Here is a 25,379-nt window from a genome sequence, read left to right on the forward strand (position 1 = left end):
CCGTGAGGTCAGGTGTTCAAATCCAGAAATCGATGAGTTTTCTTTTAACAAATAAACATTTCTTTGAAATGCTAAAATAGCAAATATTATGGACACTACAGTATATTGACATTTGTTATATTTCCAAATATCACAACATGTTCATACTGTATGTACACAGCGGAACTGCAGGGTGTAGGGCGCAAATCCACGTGAGCCGAAAACGCAACATCATTAATACAGTAATATCTTCCGTGTCGCATTAACAAGTTTAAAGGAGGAGACACTTTACACTTTAACTCTTCAGTTCACAGTGAAATTTAATCAGAGTCTCTTTTCTTCTTGTGTCTAATTTTTATTTTAGCAGGATTCAAACAGGATTTCAGATAAAAGGCGGTGACATCATGCAAGCCCAAATCAAAGTTTAACCCGTTCAGAGCCTACATTACATTTTAGTGTTTCATTTTGAGCTGAGGACCCTCACACCTGAAGAAGGCTTCACAGACGAAACGTTGTGTTTTCTCTCTTCTCTGTTCAGCATGGAATAAACCTATTACTTGTTCCTTTCCACACTACGCAGGCTGAAGTAGTCACCGGGGTAAAGTTAGCTTGAAGTTCGAAAATGATTTTGGCCTGTACCGTTTTCACTAAACCTTCTAGAGTTACGAAAACACTTGCTGTGTTTACAAAGTACATTGTCAATGTTTTCACAGCCTTCACTATGTTGTTTTAAAGCCATTTGTTTACCACGCACGAATATTCTTTTGTCCATATCTTCGCAAGGGAAACACAGAAAGCCTTCAATCCAAATGCATTTTAAAGACCACGACTTGTGAACATTTTCACAGCCTCCACATAAAACTATCAGTGAGCTAATTCTCTTTTTTTTAACCTCCGGTTTTTCATCGATGTGTATTTACGTACTAACTGGAACCCGGGGGGACCACTACGTACAGAGATTCACATCGTGAGAAAAACTGCTCAATATGGCTTAGTGTGAAAAACCCATCTATCACCATAGGAAACAGAACAGCGCATTCTCCAATTACCCAGACTGTAAGCATGGGGATAAAGCTTTGTTTGATTTCTGAAACATTTTTTTTATGTCCTGTTTTCATTCAGTTAAGGGTTAACTATATTCACCATACTCCTGACATCAGGAAAATTCAAATTATTACTCAGCAGCTAATTAAAAACAGCTCCCATGATGTTCAAACCGATTTTTTACACAGAAGGCTGACACAGCTTTGCGTAATGAATCTCTTTTTCTCGGCTTTTATTTAATGTGGCAATCTGCACTCTGATAGGGGAATGCTGTTCACAAGCCAATAACATTTTAACCACAGCACTCACAATGCTGCAAATAAGTGTTTTACACACTAAGCAGGTCCTCTGACTTTTCCAAGCCTTCATTTGGGTTACCTTTTATTTTTTATGATTTTTTCAATATGGCACCATTAGATATGCAATACACTGGGTTAGGGGGAGCCTTCTTAATGACTCAATAGCTTTTTAAGCATAACATTCACAATGCTACAACCAAGTGTTTTACACACTACGCAGACCCCCTCACTTTATCCAACCTTGCCTTGGGTTGTATACAGTAACTGTTCTTTATTTTTTATGATTTTTTTAAGATAACACTACAGGTAATACACTTGGATAGGGGGGTCTTCTTCACGACTCAATAGCTTTTGAAGGTAGTGTCAATATTGTAGCAATAGACAAAATGAAACGCTTGGAGTTTGTAATGTAGGGATTTCTAAATGTCTTTATCTAGTGGTTTCATTAGTGACAAAGGCTAAACCTGCCTGCCACACACACACAAGACTCAGGATGGTGATGTCATTGCCTTTCATATGAATCTTTTTATATGGAAACATTTTGACACTGCAGTTAACAATCTTAGGAAGATCACAAAGCAAGCCTGTTAGCCTGGTTTTTGCCTAAACAAATCATGCCCGAGAAGTGAAGTAGCATTAACTAGCAAAGGTGTTTCGCAGACTTTATTAACTCTAATAATTAATAAACCTAATTAATCGAATCCCAGGTGTGAGTTCATAAAGCCTGAATTACGTACTACGCCTACGTCTGCAAAACACCTTTTGCAAAAATCCTTTCACCTGGCAATCTACCTGAATGCCCAACGTTCTGAGAAGCCCTCCATGAAACCATGTTCGCTGATATTATTACTGACATTACTAAATATTATCGACACTATATTGTTAATACAAACATGTATGCCATACGGCGTACGTGTTACTGAAGCTAAAAGTTTAGCCTTTGTCACTAATGTAACCACCAAATAAAGACAAATATAGAAATTCCTACATTACAAACTGTATATGGCTGTTACTGGTATTTTAAAGATAAAAAAACACACCAGTATTCCACTTTCTCCCTAAACATTTTAAGCATCAAAGTCTTACATGTGGTTATTTCGGAAAACGTTCTTACATGCTCCTTCTGACTATATTAAGTTTCTATTAAGTTTAAGTGCCTGCGGGCACTTTTCCTGTCCGTGGGGGAAGGGTAGACTGTCTTTCATTAGAAGGTTAGCCTATTCAACTCTGAGAATGAAGAGGGGGTGGAAAGTGCCCGCGGTCATTTAATTAATATTAAAATTCGCACTGATTCCCTTGCGAAGATAGGGACATTAGAATATTCGTGCGTGGTCAAAAAATTGATTGACATAAAAACGACAAAGTGAAGGCTGTGAAAACATTCACAGTGTACTTTATACACAAAGCAAGTGTTCTCACAACTCTAGGAGGTTTTGTGAAAATGCTACAGGTGTGCCAAAATCGTTTTTGAATTTCAAGCTAACTTTACCCCAGTTTGAATTCTCAGATTATGAATCAAAAAAGGCATTTAATTAAACACGTGTTTGCGATTTTAATCAAAATGGGGTTAGACCATTAGACTTGCAATACACTTCCTTGTGATCGTCTTAGAATATTAACCTTTAAGGTTTTTTTTTACTTTTTAATTATACACTTTAAACACTTTAATTTTGTAATCGCTACACATGTAGCGGCGAGGCTTATTAATAAGGCAGAATTAAGTGTTTCTGTGCTTTCCCAAATGAGGCCTCATCTCTCTGTTCATCTCTGTGGTGCAGCCACAGAGAAACTATTCATGCAGGCTGATTTAAAGATGTTTTCTTTTGATAAGGGACAGCTCCCAAAGGGGGATGCACTTAGCTAACAAGGCTATCATGATCAATGGTCATCCATTAGCGCCTATCTGTCTAGGGAGTGCCAGATGGACATCTGGACTGCATTCCTAAGTGTCAGGAGTAAGTGACTCATATCTCACCTTGATCAACCAATCAGGGACTGGTAGGGTCGAGTAACCCACGTGGGACTCTGATGCCCATGGAACTTTCAGCCAATGAATGAGCTGAAGTTCCTCCAGGTAAAAACAGGCAACACAGAGGGCCTGAGAGACCTTCTGAGACTTTTCTAAAGGGAATTCAAAGGAGAATTCCAGGGCAGGACGGCCCAGGAGCAGAAGGCTCCCAAGGGCAGGACATTCTCGCAGCGCGCCTCCTGACCATCCTGAGACTCAGCCCGGACAACCACGGAACGGCCAGTGTGTCCGAGTGCCAGAACTTTCCTTTGTTCTAAGAGTCTAGAGCGGAGGTTGCCAGAGAGTAACCAGAGGATCCACCCGAGGTTAGCACCAGCAGCAGGCCTCGTGAACAGGTCAGAACTGTGGACAGCTGAATCACTATTCAGAACTAGCTCTTCATCAGGAACAAACCGGTCCTCTTCCTGACTTGCTCTTTATCAGGAACAAACCGGTCCTCTTCCTGACTTGCTGGGACCCACAGTCATCTTTTCTCCTGTGCACAAACTTTGCTAGTTAAAGCCAACACTAACTAGCTGGTCAGTGAGAATCAGCAGCGCACCGTTGCAAGCCGCACAGCACAGCCTGGCACCGAGCCAGAGAGCGCGGATTGGACAGCAACAGCCTGCAACTGTTTCTTTGTGCCCGCAGGAGATCTGAATCACCAGAGATTGGATAAGTATTCAACTTCAATGCATTACAGCTTGAGAATTCAATTGTTATCCCAACCAGTTGATATCAATTTAATTCCTAAAAGTTATGTACTTGTTTTGAGTATCTAATGTAGAAGTTATAACCAAGTTCATTTACGAAACGGTCTAAATGAATGATATACTGAACGTATGTCCTCTTGATATATGTAACACTTCATAACTGACTGAATATATACCTTTTGTATTCTGATAACCCTCTCGATTAGATCTGTTAGGTTTACGTGCATATTCTATGTATTAATAAATGTATCCTCGTGTATTAGTACCTGTGTGTATGCGTTGTTTGAGTTATATCGCATAGTTGGATTCTAAAGCCATCAAAAGAATCAATTTTGTGATTTACTGCTACAATTAATAATTGTCCCAGTAAATGCCCAAACCCTACAGAACTGGTGCCTTCAGAGAGGACACTACACACACATACAGATACAGTACAATTACATTCTCCTGTCTTCCCGTGGTGTAAAAACGAATTAGCAGGTGATTGAGATAACAATGCATCGCCCACTGAGTGGAATGTTCTCATTTGTTCTCAAGTGTAAAAAGAGATGATAATTCTTAATAATTCCGTGTCACATTAACTAACTCTTCATTTTATTCTGCCAGACAGTACACAAATATAATTATATTGTTATTAATTTGTTTAGATACACGATTCAATATTATATTCCCTGTTAAACAAATTCTAAAAGTATGCTTTTGTTTATGCCGATAATGAGCGAATTCACAGAAAAGGTTAAAAGACTATGAGTTTTCACAAAGTATATCATCTTAAAATGGTCAGAAGGAGCAAGTAAAAACGTTTCCAAAATAACCACATGTAAGACTTTGATGCTTAAAATGTTTAGGAAGAAAGTGGAATACTGGTGTGTATTTTTTCTTTACAATACCAGTACCAGCCATATACAGCTTACATGATATGTTTATGTTCCTAAATGAATATTGTTTATGAGCATGTGAAAGGCATGGTAAATTGGAGATTGTCAAAACTTACTTTGTATGATTGGAAATAATAATGTGACCAGATCAACAAAATGCTGTGGTGTTACTTTTTGTCAATGAAAACATCTTTTCATTTACAAAGGCGGTTACAAAGTAAATGGACCAGGGTAATACTTTGAGCTTACAGCTTGTCCAAGGTCAGTCATTAATAATACTATTAGTAATATCTTCGGTAAATACATTGATGCATAAAGTATTTCTGCATAATTAAAATATTTATGATAAAGGTGGTAGGTTGTGTACTTTTGTCCAATATTTTACTTTTACTTTTATAAAATATACAACTTTTTAATGTTTAATGTAATACACAGTTTAAAATTAAAAGTATTAAGAGTATACAACTTCAATTCTTAATTGAATAAAGATTGTCAGCAGTGATCGGGATTCGAAACCAGGTGTTTTCTGGTGACAGCTCAAATGCTGTACATGAGAGGTTAAACTTTATTAGCTCCACCTGGTGGTGATTCCGGATACTATTAACATAATCTAATTTGCATAACAGTATGACGCAAAATGACGCGTTATGACGCATTTAGTTGCGATACGCCTACCGCGTTGTACCACAGCATATTCCACTCATTTTGAATGGCTGTATCTGTATCTAAATCCACATTGGACAAACTCCAGTATGTCCACAATTCGGCATCCAGAATCCTGACCAGGTTAAACATTACTCCTTTCCTGGAATTCCTTGTACTGGATTCTTGTCAGGATTCGTGTTGACTTCAAAATGCTAATACTCACCCATAAGGCTGTGCATGGTTTGGCACCTCAGTACCTGTCTGAGCTACTATGATTCTACTCCCAAATTCGCAACCTTCGCTTTTCTAATTCTGGTCTCCTGTCTTTCCCCTAAGACCATCTAGACTTTATGGGTGACAGGGCCTTCTCCTGTTGTGCCCCAAAGATCTGGAACTATATCCCTAAAGATATTAGAGAGTCATCTTGCGTTGAAAGTTCTTTCAAATCTAGCCTCAAAATATTCTTCTTTATAATGGGCTTTATCTTAGCTGGTTCTGTTATATACATACCACTTTGCTCCTACCATATTCCGTACTCCCACCTACCGTCTCCTCTCATTGTGTATTTTCATTGTTTTTATATTGTGTACTTTTTTAGTGTTGTTATCATTCTGTAAAGTGCTTTGAGAAGCCATCTTTAAAGGCACTATCTAAATAATGTTTAGAAAATTAACTAAAAGGATTTTAAGGATATTAGAATAACAGAAAATTGTTATTCATTCTGATTTTTGTATTCTATTTTGCCATTTATTTATAGACTAACTATACTGTACCTTCACCTTGTTTAAGTCTCAATTTTAAAATATGTACATTTTGAAATCTTTGGATACCATAGATTAAATTTTCCATTTTATGTTTATTTTTTCTTCCAATTCCAATTCCAATTCCCTGTCGGTTCATTGAATTCACTCTAGTACATATATTACTTAATTAATACCTAAAAATCTTGCTTCCACAGGGTGTTTCTGTGTGAACCTGAAGACCAGCAGTTCTGTGGAGCCACAGCAAGCATGAATATGAATATGAACTTGACAATGAATATGAACACAAAGGATGGGAAGGTGTCAGAAGGGGGTCTAAACGTCACACTGACAATAAGACTACTAATGCATGGAAAGGTACCTATATCATGGAGCTATAAAGCTACTGAAAATGCTGTCTGTTTTTTTTTTTGGGGGGGTAATAAATAGAGTAAAATTGGTGTTATTTTTCACACAAGATTAGATTTATTTACTCTTAGGACTTGGTGAGGACTAGATGAAGGTAAGATACGTCTCAATATGTAAATCCACAGATTCATAAGTGGGTGTACTTTCTTTTTTACATCACTATACATATTATTTAACCATGTAAAAGTAACCAATAAATAAGTAAACCTCTTAAACTAGACATGGGAACTGTGATGCTGCTTGTTCAGAACGTCTATTATAGAAAAAATCTAATTTCATTAATATTTTTTTTACTGCTTTCATGTTATCTCCTGAATAATAATTTGATAAATAAAACAGAAACATAATCTATAATACAAATATTTCTGAGAAATTGACAACCCTTAGCTCAATCACTATAGAAACAGAATGTCAGGAAGAATTGCTTTGATCTGAGAATTTTTTATACAGTACTTGCAAAAATGTAGCTGCCTGCCAAACATAATATTTATCAGCACAGTCCATAGCAAAAGGTCACTAGAGCTGAAAATAGGCTTTTCTATATACAGTACTATTCAAAAACTGTGTTTTATTGTGTTGAAAACTGTACTCAGAGATATACAGCATATTAGTTTTTCTTCTGTGTAATCCCTAGATACTCCAATTCTTTGTATTCCTAAACACGCATCTCTTCAACAGAATACTACATGTATTGTTGTATAAATTTGTTGTCAACATATTGTAGGAAATCTCAAAAGCTGTACAGTGAGTGTGTATTGTCTGTTACATAAAATATACTAGATTCTCTGACCAAAGAATTGCTTTTCTAAAAATGCTTTCAAAGTTTAAAAGTACATTCTGTACACGATTTAACAGGTAACACACGCACCATCCCCAGTTAGTATATAGGTTTGTATTATAAGAAGAACAAACCTGGCTGACTTAAAACTTTCACAGCAGTGTCTTTATTACATTAATAATGGCAGTGCATATATATATTCAAGTTATTAACAAGTGATTATTTTAACATTTGTAATGGATTCGGGTTCTAAGGGCTTGTGCCCTTGCCGCTCCCTGTCCCAGTTCGTCCCTCCACTGCACGGGTGCAAACACAGGTCTCCAACATCACTCAGCAGGGGTCTTGCTGGCATAGCTAAAGAAGACCTTCTTCTGCCTGGGCGGTCAAGATCCCTGTTATGCGCAGGGGCATATTCGTTACAATATCCAGCAGCCATATCATTCTCACTCACAACTGGCAACCCACTGAAGCGAAGCAGGTGTGTGCCTTGTCAGTACCTGGATGGGGGACCTCCTGGAAAACTAAGGTTGCTGCTGGAAGAGGTGTTAGTGGGGCCAGCAGGGAGTGCTCACCCTGCAGTCCATGTGGGTCCTAATGCCCTAGTATAGTGATGGGGACACTATACTGTAAAAACAGGTGCCATCCTTCGGATGAGACGTAAAACCGAGGTCCTGACTCTCTGTGGTTATTAAATATCCTAGGGCATTTCTTGAAAAGAAAGGGGTGTAACCCCGGCGTCCTGGCCAAATTTCCCATTGGCCCTTACCAATCATAGCCTCCTAATAATCCCCATCTATGAATTGGCTTCGTTACTCTGCTCTCCTACCCACTGATAGCTAATGTGTGGTGAGCGTTCTGGTGCACTATGGCTGCCGTCGCATCATCCAGGTGGGGCTGCACATTGGTGGTGGTGGAGGGAGTCCCCATTACCTGTAAAGCGCTTTGAGTAAAGTGTCCAGAAAAGCGCTATATAAGTGTAAGCAATTGTTAATTAATTATTATTATTAATATATTGAATGTATAGAATTCACTTTCTGTTCAAGCACTCATCTCAAATCTTTCTTCAAGCATAGGAAAAATATTTATTAAAATATTTTTCGGTATTTAAGTTGAAGAGGAAAAGGAAACATGAATTTTTGAGGAAGGTTTTTTTTCTGTTGTCAGATATTCCATGACTAAACCATGGCCAGCATGACGTCTGAACACTAAAAGCATGGTCAAGCAAATCCTTACTTTAAAATAGCCTAGAGACAGATCTCTAATGTTTGATGTAACATGAAGAAAAGGTGGAAAGCCTGCAGATGTGCTATTGTAATTCTATTTAGAAAAAAAGTAGCTTATTTCTAAAGTGCATTCTGTTTATCTTTACTGGAGCTTTTAAAACAGTGTTAGCAAGAGTCTGTGGATATGTGTATACTGTATATAAAATATGGTCTATGAAATTAGCTTAAGCCTTTTCGGATGCATTTTTAAAATCTGTTTTTATCTGCAAGTTGCATACACATAGATTTTCACAGTTATAAGAACTTTTAGAAAACCAGTAATTAAATACAGTATGCCATATGTATGCAGTTCAGTAACACACCACCAGTTTCCTTGAATAACTCATGTAATCCTGGTCATTTGCTAAAAAATGTAGTATGTTATCACCAACATTCTGTGAATTGTTTTATGCAACAATATTGATTGTACTGAACCATACAAAAATATTTTCCTTCTTTTTCCTTTAGGAAGTGGGCAGCATAATTGGAAAGGTATGTCTACTTTTATATATGATGATGCCTTTTCTGAATTTAAAGTTTTTGTTTAAAATTTGTTGTGTTTCTGATTCCATATTTGTTTGTTTTAGAAAGGAGAAACAGTGAAAAAGATGAGGGAAGAGGTAAGTAATACTTTTGATTGAATAATTTCATGTCAAAGTAAATGTGCAGTAAAAATACTTTTGTATTTATCCTTTTTTTATTGCTGTGCTGCAGTCCCTACAGAGTAGGAATCATCAGCTGTTTTGCTCCAAAGATGTAAAATTTTGTCGTTCATGCAAAGTACTGCAGATAAAGATAAAATAAAAATATATGTTCGTAGAAAGCTCATCTTTACTGGATTTTGACACATGCTTGTGATAATAGAAAACAAGGGATAACGATGTGCAAGTATTTAAAGATGCCATAAGCCATAAAAACTAGTAATAACTTTTGAATATACAGGAAAATGATGTGCATCTAAAAATCAAAATGTTCATAAAGAACTGCACTGAAAGCAAAGTATGTGTCACTTTGTAAAAGCATATAACTTGTATCCCACTAAACATAACTGGTGTAGGTAGGTCAGACCAAGCAACCTGTATTTATTGCAGTATCTATTAGTTCTAGTGTAAATCAGTGTTGTTTTGGCTTAATGCAGAATGACTGGTTCAGTGAAAAGGTTTCAAAACAATGACAAATAAACACAAACAAGAAAATAATTAATTGGAATGGTGGTTAGAATTCAACCAATTCATCCTACAAATTAGGACAGACTCATATAAATTTGTCATATTAGCCTTCATATGTTCCACCTTCCATACAAATGCACCTGCAAGCTTGTTTAAAAGAGCAGGTGAGTGCAATGAATGTTAGCCCCTGCCCTTCATTCTTCCAGAGTGGTGCTCGAATCAACATTTCAGAAGGCTCCTGCCCAGAGAGGATTGTCACAATCACAGGCCCCACAGACGCCATATTCAAAGCCTTCTCCATGATTGCACTTAAGTTTGAAGAGGTCGGTGAATACTCACTCGTTCTTTGGATTTTTAAGCAATTGGATTTTTTAGCATTTTACCTTAATTCAGGATGAACAGCAAAAAAATAAATACATAAATGTACAGTATGCATTTACTTTTCATGAACATGTAACTTTTCTACTATTTTTGTACTATTTAATTATTTATTTTAAAATAATAATTAAACAATATAATGATTTTATATACAAGTATGTACAATAAATGGTACAGTATGTACTGCATACATATACAACATTATGCATTTGACAAATGTGATATGTAATCTGCAAACACACCTTTTTAAAACATATCTAATGATCTATAGCACACCACCCCTAAAGCACTGTCAGAACTGGCAAAAAATATCTTTTTATCAACTTTTTTATAAACTTGTTAGTTTGGAGTCTTCCTGTAGAATAATTGAAATGGAAAAGGTCAGGCTGATGAATGTCAGTACTCTCAGATCACTGTGTTACTGCTCTCCTGTGTTTGCATCAAATTTATTTTCTGCTTGTTTTCACGTGTTGTCCAACTAAACGTACCACATAACTCCTTAAGAAAATTGTCTTGCAATAGAATATACTTTCTTTGTAATCCATATTGAATTATCTTTTGGTGTATAGTAAACAAAGGAGTTCTTGTACAGACAATTAGTTTAAAAATAGTTTTGAAATAAATCGTTTTCTCTTTACATTAAAAAAGAAGAAAAGGGAATACAGGCTATTTTCCAGATTGCTACACACCTTGTTGTTTTAAGGGATATTCTACATTTAAAACATAAAGCGTTTGTTTTCAAGATTTCAATTATAAATTAAAATACAAATCCAACCATCCATGACCTTTCAATATTTTCATTAGTGCGCATGCTTGGAAACTATTATACCCAACCAGGTCATAGGTAGCCACACGTACCCGTGAAATTTATAAATGAAATGCATTTGTAAAAATTGTCCATTTCTAAAATCTTCTAAGTACAGCCATTTAAATATTTTATTTTGTTCTAGGGCCCGAATACTAAAATCTGATTACAAATAGAATCGCCTGTCTTGCATTAAAATCAGATTTTTTGTATTGATGTGAAGTTACAGTATGTCTTTATGTTTTGTTCAGAAACCGCTCTTTAGACCTGGCTGGAAAATTTGCTTTGATCCATGCATTGTGTGCAGGGGATTAGGGTGTTAAGCAGAATGACAAATCTCTTGTTAACTGTTATTGACTTTGTTATTACAGGATATAAATGCCTCAATGACAAACAGTACAGTGACAAGTAAACCACCCGTAACACTGAGGCTGGTGGTCCCAGCAAGCCAGTGTGGCTCATTGATAGGAAAAGGAGGGTCCAAGATCAAAGAAATCAGAGAGGTAAATTACTATTTTCTTTGCCTTTTCTAACTCTAAGTGCCTTTTAGAGTGCATAATAATGGTGTTGATAAACCAATGTATTTTTGGGTACTCTCTACATACATGATGCATTAAACATCTTATTGCTCCCATGAAAATATTAAATACCATTCTTAACCAGTCCCTTTTCCTAGTTTTTTTCTATGTTATATTGCTTGTACATTTTTTACATTCAGGTTTGACACATTTAAAAATGTGCAAATATGTTTGTCTTTATATGGTTCGGTATTCATGTTACATAAAACAATACATTGTTTCTGAAGTGTGAACTGTTGTGCATGTGCAATTAAATCACTGTAACTTAAAATTGTGCAAAATAAAACTTCTTAATTTAATAAGCTGCATATGCAATCAACTTTAAAAAGTAAAAGAAGAAAATTGGACCAAGCAGTAAAATGCAAGCAGATTAAATGCCAAAATTCTAAAAAAAAAACATTCATTTACACCAGTTTTGCAAAAGTACAGTACCTACAGTAAATTCAATGTAAAAAACTTCCATGTCTAAATCACATTTTTACACACAACTAATAATGTACATTTACATTTTTTAATTGAATAAATGCTGTTGAAAATGAATATATTTTGTGTTGAAATTACCATTAATTACATTTTAAGGTATTAAAATAAATTTGCACCCTACACTGTACTGTATGCTCTGAGTATCCTAAATTCAGCTTCTAAACATTGATATGAATATGCTCGTACTGAACTGCTTAACTATGTTTCCTTAGAAAATACCTTGAGCTTTTGCTGCATATTTGATCTTTTGTTCTTTATCTTACACATTTCATTTTCTAACTTTTTATTTAATAATGAAAGCATTTACAAATATAACATACTGTTCACAGTGCAGAGTATAATTTATACGTTTCATATTTTGATTATATTATTTTTTAAATGATCCCATTATGCCAGCGTGGATGGGAGGTTACATATAGAAATATAATCAGCAAAAACACAAGAAATAACCAACTACCTAGATAAAACGCTCTTTCTGGTTTTAATGGGGGGCACAAAACCAATTATTTTACAGTTTCCCCTAACAGACAACTAAATGAACTATTGAATTCTCTCAGCCATTTATATTTATTTTTTCTTCTACACTTTGTTATAGAGACCAAATACAACACTAACTTTGCATAAAAACAGCCTTCTGGCTTACATCAGTAGCTTTGCAAACCATGAACAGAACAAGCAATTCCCTTGCAATTGCTACATTATGGCTACATACACACTTATTATTCTGTTCATAACTTGATATTGTTTTTTGCATCAGGACTGTGAAGAAGAAAATGCAAAGCTTATTCATCATTATGACAGGATATCTGAATAAATGCTATGATTGGGAAAATTTTATTGTGTGTGCTTTAATTATAGGAAGCATACTGTGCTGTAATCATGAATGACATTTAGTTAATTTCTCATTATCTAATTGAATGAAATGAAATATGGAGGCACATAAAATACCTGAAAAACAGTGTAGTAACCAAAAATGCTTTTTTATAGTACATGTACAGTACCTGTAAAAGACAATTGAGGGCTATTGTCATCAGGATAGAATACATTCAGTGAGAATTCCAAGATGTTTATGCTTGTTTCATGTGTTTCTATGTATTTGTTTTGAAGTTGACCTAATTAAAATCTGTAATCCAGTATTTCTCAACTGGTGTAGCTCGAAATAGTGCCTGCAGACATTAACTGGTGTGGTGTAGAAGTTTGAAATAATTGCATATGAGAAAATATTTGTATATGATGCTTTTGTGAAGTAACCAAAGTGGAGTGCTGCACATTTGGTATATGCACAGGAGACAGAGACTGCTATAAGATGAGTTTTTCAATTTTGATGGACCTAAAGAAACAAAACCAGAGAAAGTCTTAGAGTGGTTAAGAAAAAGCTCTGTGTTTCACTGGCATTAGCTCATGCCAGGATAAGGCAACTACTGTATGCACTTTGAGGTAAACTCTGATCAAACACTGATAATATTTTTGTTTGTAATTCTGTATTCAGGGAAGCATTTGTATGGGGAGGAGGGTAGTGTCCTGCAAACATTTTTATATTTATATACTGTAAGTATAAAGATGGAACCAGTTGCCGTGATCTAAGGCAGCTCACATTCCTTGTTTTGCAGCACATACTGTACCTGTGTAACCCAGTGTCATATTTCCAATCTGAAGAGTCTAATCACTCTACCATCTACAGCCTTCAGTTTGGCAAAGTGTTAAAGGTCAATGAGTGTCTTTCAGGGACACTTTAACCTAAACACAATGGCAGCACACATGGCCCACAGAAGTCAGTATGAGTCTGTGTTGCTTCTTTTAAAGGCTTTATGATTTTTCTTCCCTGTACCATCCAATTTATATATTCATATCTTCAAGATACCACTTATGCCCAAGATGTAGGTTCTTGTATGTAAGTGTCTATGTGCCCAGCCCTGTGCCGGTTCTCGTCAAAACTGGTTTCGGCTCACCTGTGTACCTGAATTGGAAGAAGCTGTTACAAATGATGGATGGATTCATGAACACATGCATTTTTTTAGAAAATAAGCACTGATCTGGTTTTCTGAAATGCACAGCACAGCACATCTTTTCTCTCTGGCTGGGGAAAGAGAGGGTACACAAACCCAGCAACCCTTCCCTAAGCCAGCTGAGTCATTACACTGGCAGATGGGGTGACACTGTCTTATCTGTTTAGCCTAGTGCCCTGGAGGCTTCCATTCAGCAGTGCATGAGGAAACTCAAAATGACAGTTGCTTTGAATGCTAATACACTTAGGGCTGTGGCCCTAGGGGCCCGTAAGAAATACCTCAGAGGGTTGGTACAAATGGCTACTATTGTCAAATCCGATAAGACACATACAGACCTTATAAGAAGAGAAGAATTCTGCAGTGGTTAAGAACACATACATATGTTCTGAAACACAAATTGCTCTGTCCTTTGAATATAAATAAAACAAATTCACACACTAAGTGCTTCAAATTACACTTGGTTTAACAGTCTAGTAGGGGGGAGGTATGTCCATTATTGCCAAATGTCCATTAAATCACAAATTATTTTTTTCAGCACATAAACACACTATTATATGAGAAAACTATATACAGTATATATAATATACCGTATACAGTATATACTGTATGCTTTCTGAATCTATGCCTATTTTTCAAAAACTGCAATTAACAGTTAATGAAAAGTATTCCTGTATCTTATGTTGTAATAAATATATTATATTGTGTTGTAAATATGCAGTATAAATGAAACACAAACACAACTTACAAGCAATTGACCTACCCCTGTAGGGCACCATTGACATTCCTTAATTTTAAACATATGTAGTATTTATTTTTGCCTTGTTTTTACACATTAGTACCATAAGACCAATTAAAAAAATCCAGTATGTTGTATAAACTAACTATGGGAAAAGTATTTTCCCTCTATTCTCCTTTTACAGATTTTGTCTTTTACAGTAAATCCAAAGTCTGTAAGAGTAAAATCCATTAAACCAAGGGTGTTCTGTAATGTGACTATTTTGAATTCCATAATTCTGATTAAATATTGAATTTCAGTTCAGAAGAGAAATGTGTAAGCTTACAAAAAAAAGAAACACAAACTGAAACTTATGGATATTTTTGTACTTTTGAATTGTTAAAAATGTTGTTCATTGTGTTCAGTTTCTAGGTTTCCTAATTATTCATTGTTTCTATTAATCTGATTCAAATGTTTAGAGTGTGTCTTCCTATATGATATATTTTTTGTATTTAATAAATATTACCTGAATGCACATACAGTACTCTCTGGATAATAAACTAGTAACAAGTAACAATATTTTTATTTCCCGTTACACTTTGTGTTTGTGCTACAGTTTTGTTTAGAATTGTCATGTTTTTATCTCGTTTCCCTGTCGATGACTCTTGCTTCTTAATGTTTTACAGACCACAGGGGCTCAGGTACAAGTAGCAGGTGACATGCTTCCAAATTCTACAGAGAGAGCTGTCACAATCTCAGGCACTCCAGATGCCATCATTCAGTGTGTAAAGCAGATATGTGTGGTGATGCTTGAGGTGAGAAGATCATTCAGAGGATATGTTATCAGGTTTGGTATTCACACCATATTTGTACCACAAGAAGGTTTACTCCATCTATAGTCTTATTTTTAGACAAAATGAATGCTTAATAAATCACCTTTAATAAATAACCCTCTAACCTTACATTTTTATATAATGTTGCCTGGCAACATCAAGAATAATGATGCCCTGTGCTTACAGTATGTCATTTATTTCTGATTCAGATTTGAGGTGAATACCAGATTACTTCTTATATTTCTGCTACAATGTTATTGCAGAATGGGCCTTATAAAGGCACAAAAAATAACTGAGCTCAGGGCAAGGTTACATGCAAGTGCATTTGTATTAAAATATGACAAGAAACATACACATCATTTCCAACTGTATCCAAGTCCATGCATTCATGTTTAACAAAATTAACTGTATCCATTTATCCAACAAATGCAAGCAGGTATTATCTTTAGTAAGTGTAATTAACTCCAAAAACTGACAACAGTAGTGGACGGATACAGAGCATACAATATTTAGTATACTTGCTTAGATTTTTAAAAGGCTTTTTTCTTTTCCTGTTTCTAATTTCAAATGATGGTCTACATATGAAAAACAAATTGACTAAATGTATTTACTGTTTATATACACTATATATATAACTTTACTATATGGTCTCAATCTTAATATATCATCTTCTAGCAAATTGAGGCAACAAAAAAGGCAAAAAAAGTTATAGTTAAAAAAAGGTTATAGTTAAAAGTGTAGATTTTATTAAGGGAAGTTATGTATAAATTTTATAAGACACTTGTAAGACTTATTTTAGAACATTGAGTACAAATTTGGTCACCATGTTACAATAAGATATTGCCACTCTAGAATGAGTCTAGAGTGCAGACACCACAAGGGTTAGTTTAGAATTTGTATTTGTAGAATATAATTACATGACATGACACCAACAGTATAAAAATAAAACCTGTCCATGGTGTTATTTAAAAGAAGTCTGCAAGGCAGTCAAATTCTAATGTCATACTATCACATGTAAATGGACTGTCCACAACTCTGAGTGCATCTTTTCTAGCTCCCTTACACCCTAACTTCACCGTTGCAGTCACCTCTCTGTTTCATTCCATGTAAGTGAGGGGGGTTGTGACAGCTCTGACCTTAGGTTAGCGCTGTCATTTCCTCAGCATACTAAAATTATTTTGAAAGTATTTGTTTCACAGTCTTGAAGAAGACAAGTAAAAATACATTACTGACACAAAATTAAAACTTTGTCAGCCTGAACACACAAACAAAACCTTCAGTGCTACTTCACATTACTTTTTAGTCTTATCCCTAAGTTAAGGACCCATTAGCTGTAGAATATGGGATGTATGGGATTTTCCTCATTTTCTGAACTATTCAACTCTACTTATAATCTGCTATGTTGAATGTAAAAAAATAATGGCACTCTTGATGTCAGCTTTCTAAAATCATTCTGAATCTCATTTCATTTTTCCCTTGTGAATAATGCATGTCGATTCTGCTCTTGATAAGCATTCTCTGATAATCTATTGCTCATTTTGGTGCCATCACATTCTGTGATGTGGTATTTAGAACTAGGAATGCACTGTTTTTAATTATATTTACTGTCATCATATCCGTTTTGTACCTAGTCTCCACCCAAAGGTGCAACAATTCCCTATCGTCCTAAACCCACTTCAACCCCCATTATCTTCGCTGGTGGTCAGGTCAGAGCAGATACCATCTTGGCATCAGCAGGGAACCATACTGTTCTGGCACAGCCACAACCAACACCAGTAAGTATATTGTCATTGCATGCTGGAGAAAGTGACAGTTACTCTGAAGTCCATTAGAGTATTGTAGCAACAATTTTCCAAACTCAGTACAATTTCAATAGACTTCGAAAATAAGTCAATCATTGGAAAATCAGTACTTTTTAGCATTCAATATTCATTAACTTAACTATTAACATAGTATTGCTTAACACAGTAGCATTGTTTCAGATACAGTGAGAAAAAGTGAACTTCCTTTTTGGTTCTGAAAATTGTGAATACAGAATAAGGACACCCCCACCACACACACATAAAAACATGTATCCCATTATAAATATATATATACATAATATATGACACATAATTAAACTGCTAGTAATAATTGAATTGACACATAAACATCTCTGACATAAAGACACAAAATCTCTGAAAATCTGTCTTACTCTTCTTTAAAATATAAAAAACACACACAAAAAGTAGGACTGAACGTTTCTGAAGGTGATAAAAGACATTTCAGTGAAAGAACTCACTTTACTCATAGAGAATAGACTATTTGTGATGCACTTATAAATCTGGTTGTCACATGCCTGTGTTGATAATGCAATTTGCAACGGGCTTGGCAAAACATGTCAAAGAATGTTGAAAATCTGGAAACAAGCTTTCAAAAAGGTACCCTAGTTGAGTAAAGAAAGATAGTAATAGCACTGGTAGTTTTTTCAAAACAAGACTCTCAAACAAGTCTCACTCTTCCAAAATTGGTTTGACTTGGATGGTAATCAAGCTGAGACTGAAGTGAATGATGTTGGTAACTGTACTCAGCAACACAAGTGAACTTGTATTGTTAAAATGCTGTTTTTAATGATTAAGTTCTTTGAAAAGTTCACTGATGTACAATAGTTAGGCATTTGTAATTATTGTTTAAATCAGACACATGAATGAAAGTTTTAGAACTCTCCCTAGAACTAGGTTCTGAACCAAAGAGTGTTTTCTGTGTACAGTATACTTAGTAAAAAGGATGCTGCTATTCCTTTTTGAATTTTTATAGTTTCTCTTGAGTTAACAGATTCATTGTTGACTGAAATTAATTTGTCTCACAATTTATGTTCCTGATGCTAATTTCTAAGGACAAAAAACAAACTTTGTAAAGGGAGTCTGTCATAAACCTCTGTTAACTAATGCAGTACAGGCCAAACTAACTATATCAAACCTTATGTTCTATAAAGTGTATGTTTTAATACCACAAAAAATGCAACAATGTAATACAGATATTTATTTTTTATAAAAAGGTGGTGCTATTCTTTGAATCTATAGATGGTATGGCCTCAAAGGTTGACCAGATAATAGCGTAAAATAAAAATCCTGGTTTTCGCTAAATATGTATTATAAAAATATACTTTGGCACTACCTCTTATTAGTACTTTTTTTGGCAATTTGGCATTAGTTTTCCTTCTGCATGACAGAAATCCATATAGCCCTTGAGGCCTGTGCCTTGGAAGATCCTCCAATAAACAAAATGAAGGTGACATAATCCACTGATCTCCAGTTGCATTCAAGATGAGATTTTGCGCTCCAGTTACCAGATTATTAGTATATGACACTTATGCCAATCCAAAGCAGTTTAAATGGCTGATTTTATTAAATACACACTAAAGTGTTTTATGGTTTTTCTGCAAGATTTATTACATTTTTATGTTTCAATGAAAATAACCCTTTGATTTCTCTTAGCCATGTCACTTAGTTTATAAACTGACAATATTAAATTGATAAAAATTACAATAATGGCTCACTGAATTAAAGGTTTAAAGCTGAAATGCATGCTACACTGAAGTGCTCTTCAAACAAGAGTTAACATTGAATCTGAATCTCTGAGAAGGAGGTTATTATTAATTTTGGAATATGTTGCTTTTTAACAAAATTGGTAACAAATATTTTTTTTAAAATGCAAGCGTTACCCTTAAAGCCCTCCTAAAGGATTACTTATCTATTTTGTACAGATTTATAGCAATGATATTTTGTAAAATCATAGATCATTAGAGGAATAACTCCTATATTTTATACCATCGTGCTAAAATATAGACCTAGATTTTGGTAATCTGTCTCTTGGTGTACTGTAAATGCTCTGCAATTGCATTCTGTTGATCTGTCGATCTTAATCGAGGCTCAGCAGACTGTAGAATGCAAGACAGTATTATATTTTAATTAAAGACAGTGGTATAGAAATACTATAATTTGTTAAAGGTCTAACTTTATTTCTTTAAAGTTAAATATTTTCAGTATATCTGACAAAGGATTTTTGAAACATCTGTAAAATATTGAACCTTTTTTAGAATCCTATAGACTGTAATATTTCTAAGAAACATATCTCTCCCACAAAGAAAACATAGTAGGGGATGGATTCTGTTTTGTGATATTGTTGTGATGTGTGCTTGATTTAAAGTTCAACAGATAAATAAATATCATGAGACACAAGTGGAAATTTAAGTATTTTTAGGAATGTGAAATAAGTAGGGCATACTGTGATTTTTTATTTTACATCATGCGTAGAGAACCTGATGGTGAATTGAAGAAGGACTCTAACCAAATTGTTCATTAGGATCCTTAAGAATCATACCTGAATCATTGGAAGAAGGAAGAAATCAATTTCTTCTATTTCCCTGCTATTAGTAAATTAACTATTAGGTCATATTTAAAATAATATATTTTGCTTTTGTACTTAATAATTGTGCTCACTATTGATCAAGAGCACAATACAATTTGAAATACCAATCCTGAAAAAACCCTGTAGACTTTATCAGAATTAACAGTGAAACTAACCACAGGACACAAGTTAAAACCATAGTACATTTAAACCTGAAAATAGGAGGGACTTCCTTACACAAAGGGTTGTGGGAGAATAAAAGAAGTTTCACAGCCATTTTGGTAATTCCGATGCCTTGGCATCTTTCAAGGAATTACAGAGATATCATTTGATAAACTAGCTTTGAAAAAGCAAATGGTCCCCTCATTTTTTAACCTTTATTTTCTAGGTATTTTCCCGTGGCAATTATTTTCAGTGGCAATTACATTCAACTACAAATAGAAATGTTAGAAAAATGTACAATATTTTGGTAATATCAGTGTAAATTAAAAACTGTGAAAATACATGTTAAACATTTTATGAACAGCTATATGTACTCAGAATGGAATGCTCTCCAAATGTAATGAAGTCTAAAATATTACAATCACTTTGAATTGTTTGACCCATTTTGACAATAACTTAACTCATAAGTCTTATTTTTAATAGTCAATCCAAATGACTCATTATAGTTTTACACAATAAAAGAGATTTATAATGTTGAATCTCTTTTTAGATGGAGCAAATTTGTAAAACTGATTGTCAGGTTTTCAACCTAACTCACTTTCACTTCACGGTCCGGGGTCTGTAGTCAAAGTAAAAATGAAAGCCAGAGAAGTTAAAGGAAATCAAACAATCATAACACAGAGTTTAACAATTTGGAATATACTGAGACTGAAAAAAACAACAGATATAATTATAATCATCCAAGACTGGGTCTTGGGTCAGCCAAGAAACACATCGACAGATTATGACAGAAAAATTACCAGATCTGTCAAGGAAAACCCCAAACAACTGTCAGTGAGATCAACAACACCCTCTGAGGTGCAAGGGTGAAGACATCAAAAACCACAGTTCGCAGAAAAAAGACACAGCAGAATTACAAAGCCTACATTGCAAGACTCTCATCAGCAGCATGAACAGGAAGCACAGATCAGAATTTGCTCAGAAGTACGGAGATGAGCCAGGAGTATCTTGAAACAAAGATTTACAGACAGATGAGGCCAAGATAAACCTTTACCAAAAGGCCTAACATCCTAATTACACAGAAAACCCCAGACTGCTACTAAATATTAAACTATTAATAATGCCTACAGTGGACAAAATAAGAGATAAGCTGCCTTCTTTATGAATGCAATACAACCAGCAGTTAAATCTCTCTCTCTGCAAACCCGGATGCCACAAAATAAATGGGAGCCTATCTCCCTATTCTAAAAATGCACCCACAATCAGGAAAGACTGTCTCTAACCAAGATATAATTTACTCGGGAAACCCAGGTTCCCTAAAATCACAGAGTAGCAAGCTCTCTCTCGAAAGGTTTAAATATTTAGCTCCATTCAGATTTTGTTTGGATGATCATGAAGTAGGAGTTCTCACCTGGCATAAACTAACTAATTTAGTAAACTAATTTCCCACTCCTCCTGACTCCCCTCTTGTGGTCTGACCTTCCTTATCTTCTGTCTTCTCTTCCTCTTTCCTCTGTCATTTTATATGGTGTATAAGATGATCTTATATGGTGTGTTTCTGGACAGCTCATTGTCAATTATTAATTAATTTAATTAACTAGGTAAACCAAGGTAAACATTACAATTGTTTTTGATCAGGGGACCCCCTACACCTCATCAAAGATCCCCTCTGCTTTGAAGCTAAAATTACACACATTATCTAAACTCTTAGAGATTGTTAGACTGTATATAAATAAGTTCACTTCAGTAACTCAGCACTTGTGGAGGATACTGTAGTGCTAACAAAATACAGTATTTAAGTAAAGTAATCATCATTTTGGTCTTATATAAAATAATTACTAGTAAAGGACATATTATGTTATTTTACTGATGTATTTGTACAGTATGTCATGGCGTGAAAGATATTAGACTGGTGCACTAAAGAGACCATGAATGTTTATATCAAATAGAATAGCATGCAGAGGTTAAATGGTTGGAATGCCATCTTCTAATTTAGAACCTTTTTATGTTCTGCTTCAGGATGATAATATATACTGTACCACTAGAGACCTCTAACAATACCCTTCTTAATTAATATGAGTTACTTAAGAATTTCCTTAGCTTTTTCAATTTCTCACCAAAAATATCTGTTCTTTGGCGCTCAATCATTTGACTGCTAACAAGTGATTGATTCAACAATCTTACACAGCCATTTCTTGGAGGAAGTGCAGGTATCACAGCCTGATTGTGTAGCTTGTTCTATACTCCCACAACCCATTGTACCCACTCCTTGCCCCCAACAATATACACACTTGTTACACTTACTGTACATGACCCTAAGTTTCAGCTTCTGTTCTATGTTTCATGTTTCACTGTTGATCCTGTACTAAGTTAAGGATGATCTTGCTTTGCAATCATTTAAAATGCTAGTGTAATCTGTAGAGACAGTTAAAAACAGTTATGGTTTTTCATATTTTAAATTAAGTTAAAAATGACCTACTATATGATTATTGCTTGGATAACTTTAAAGTCACCCTTGCATGAATGGCTGCAGATGTGATTCTGTTTGAATATGCTGACCACCCAAAAGATCATGACTGTTGTTACATTGTTACTGTTCATATCTTCATTATGTTATAATGTATAATTTGTTTACTTTGATTTTGTTTTCTCATATAGAATAAGCTTTGCTTCTGAAATATAAAATGTGGGGTCATGTTCTATACATGCTAAGATCACATACTGTATAACTGTTGTAGCTATTTTTTGGTTTTATTTGAACCCAAAATGCATTGATGTACTGTAGCACTTTTAATCCCAAAGAAGTTTATATATAATACAGTAAAGACTTACTTCATTCATCTATGTAGTTTTTTTTATGCGCTAAAGAGCCATTATGGTGCCAGCTGCCCCGCTACACAGAAGATAAAGTTGAGCAGTGAGTAATTGCTTTAGCAGTTAAATTAAGTGGAAACTTAATGTAACACAAACCCAGAGTGGAAATTAGCCAAGACACTAAGGGACCTATTCTTTTAAAACTTTTCAGAGAATCTCTTGATTACCAAGAAGTCAGACCCTTTTTTTAATGACTCTTTTGAAGGATGGCACTTCTTCCAGCACAATGTCCCCAGTTACCATACTGGGGCATTGGTTTGGAAATTATGCTCCAGGGGGAAAAGTACTGCATACTAGTTCAGCAACATAACCTACAGCGGCAACCTGTGTTTCCTTGAAGGTTTCCCATACTAGCACTCATTAGACCAGGCTTTGCTTTGCTACTGTGATCTGACAAGATAAAATTTGGTAGTGCTGCTGCCACAGCAGGCACTGAAAACTAAAGTGTGTACTTTTGATAGTTCAGTTAATTTAGGCTTATGAAATACGCACGAAGACATATATATATATATCATTTATTTGAAAAAAAAACCCAAGATAACATCGCATGTGTTGTAATTAATGAAAGCCTAATAAATTCTACAGCTATTACCATCTTCTTTCCACTGCATTGCAATTTTAGTTTACTTCACTTCGCATGGTTTTGGCGGCCCCTATTGTTGGAAAAGAAGGAATGCAACAAAAAGTTCAAACGTAGGGAAAAGCAATTTTCATATTAAAAATGAATGAGTGGCGGTTATGTCTATCCTAAAAATAATAGGAGAATACCACAACATTTTGTCTGTGGAGCCATCTTTTTGTGTGTGACACTTTGTTGAAAACAACATTCTTGCTTGGATCTCAAAATTTTGTTCAGTTAAATGCTTAAACATTTCTTGAATTTACACTTAATTTATAAATCATACATGAAAACAATTGCATCGTCTTGAATCTAACATGAAATTTTGTACTTTTTTGGCACATCTAGTATATACAGTATGAAAGTATATTGTTGTGCTGTAATTTATTTGTAAAACCTCCTACACTTAAGGTACAGTACACTGCAGACCAGAATTTAATACATTGCGTGTATGGAATTGAAGAACTGTAAGTACTTCCCTGTAAAACACTTCCTGGGTAAATTTTTATATTGAATTTCTAGAGCAGATACTCCCATTCTGATCTTGGATCTTTGTCTCTCCAGGTCTCTTTAAGCACCAGCACCTAGTTGAGACAATCTGTTAAACTGAAGCAATTTAAGTCAAAGGAGAGATGGGTCAGGTTTTAGGAGACCAGTTGGGCTGAACACCGATAGACATACCAGTCTTCCAGGACTAGAACTGGGTATCCATGTTCTAAATACCATGTTCTAAATACTAACCCAGGTTCTGGAGTCTTTTTCGGGTTTTACTCCAGAGTTCATATTAAAATACTAATTAATTGTAGTTTCTAAATGAGATGTATGTGTAAATTTTCTTTTAGCCATTAATAGCTCAGATGGGATTTGCAGTTAGTATTAAATTTGTACCAATTTCTGAGTTTCTTCTGGGACCAGGGTTGCAACCACTTTTATAAAGTCTTTTTATTTTCTTCCATTGAACCTACTGTATAGCTGGATATTAATGTGACAAAGAAAACATAATATTCGTGTTTCTGTGTGAATCCAGTGCAGAATAACAGGGGTTCCTGGAGCCTATCCCAGCATGCAAAGGGTGCAAAGCAAGATACACCCTAGAAAGGATGCAGGTCCATCAGTGGACATACACAGGCACAGTCTTTGGACTGTGGGAGGAAAACAGAGCACCCAGAGGAAACCCACATGAACATGAGGAGAATATATACAGTAAACTGCACACACATACTGTAGCACCCTAGGAATTGAACTCAGACTCCCAGCGCTGCAAGGCAGCAATGACAACCACAGTGCCAATTTTCATACATTTTAAGGAAAAAATAATTTTAATTATACATCTATTATTGTACATTGTGACTTCCAGTAAAGGACTATTTAACCTAGGTGTTCAAGACACAGATGACAAACTCAGGTCAATTACTTTACAACTTTTCAAAAAGATATAGTAACCTTTTTGTCCATAGAAATATGACCCCTTCAAATGTACCCTTGGCTAACATTGTTTTAAAATAATAGGCACAATTTATCATGTTGAAATGTTAAATGTAAAACAAACGAAACGTTAAATACTTTTTTGTCTTTTGTATGAAATATTATTAT

The 25,379-nt window shown here is 35.0% G+C and overlaps 1 protein-coding gene across 13 annotated transcripts in view; it reads left to right on the top strand.

Annotated features, from left to right (window-relative positions):
• The window catches only part of LOC102683535 (poly(rC)-binding protein 3), a 371,030-nt gene that overhangs the window by 334,885 nt on the left and 10,766 nt on the right, over window positions 1-25,379 (top strand). For all 13 annotated transcript variants that reach the window (XM_069195019.1, XM_015357263.2, XM_069195016.1 and 10 more), the window contains 7 exons: window positions 6,525-6,684; window positions 9,244-9,267; window positions 9,363-9,395; window positions 10,151-10,267; window positions 11,499-11,630; window positions 15,596-15,724; window positions 17,374-17,517. In XM_069195019.1, coding sequence (XP_069051120.1) covers window positions 6,525-6,684; window positions 9,244-9,267; window positions 9,363-9,395; window positions 10,151-10,267; window positions 11,499-11,630; window positions 15,596-15,724; window positions 17,374-17,517 — 739 coding nt within the window. The remainder of the gene's footprint in view (window positions 1-6,524; window positions 6,685-9,243; window positions 9,268-9,362; window positions 9,396-10,150; window positions 10,268-11,498; window positions 11,631-15,595; window positions 15,725-17,373; window positions 17,518-25,379) is intronic.

The sequence above is a fragment of the Lepisosteus oculatus genome, chromosome 10 (genome assembly GCF_040954835.1).
Source record: "Lepisosteus oculatus isolate fLepOcu1 chromosome 10, fLepOcu1.hap2, whole genome shotgun sequence".
NCBI classification, from domain to species: domain Eukaryota; kingdom Metazoa; phylum Chordata; class Actinopteri; order Semionotiformes; family Lepisosteidae; genus Lepisosteus; species Lepisosteus oculatus.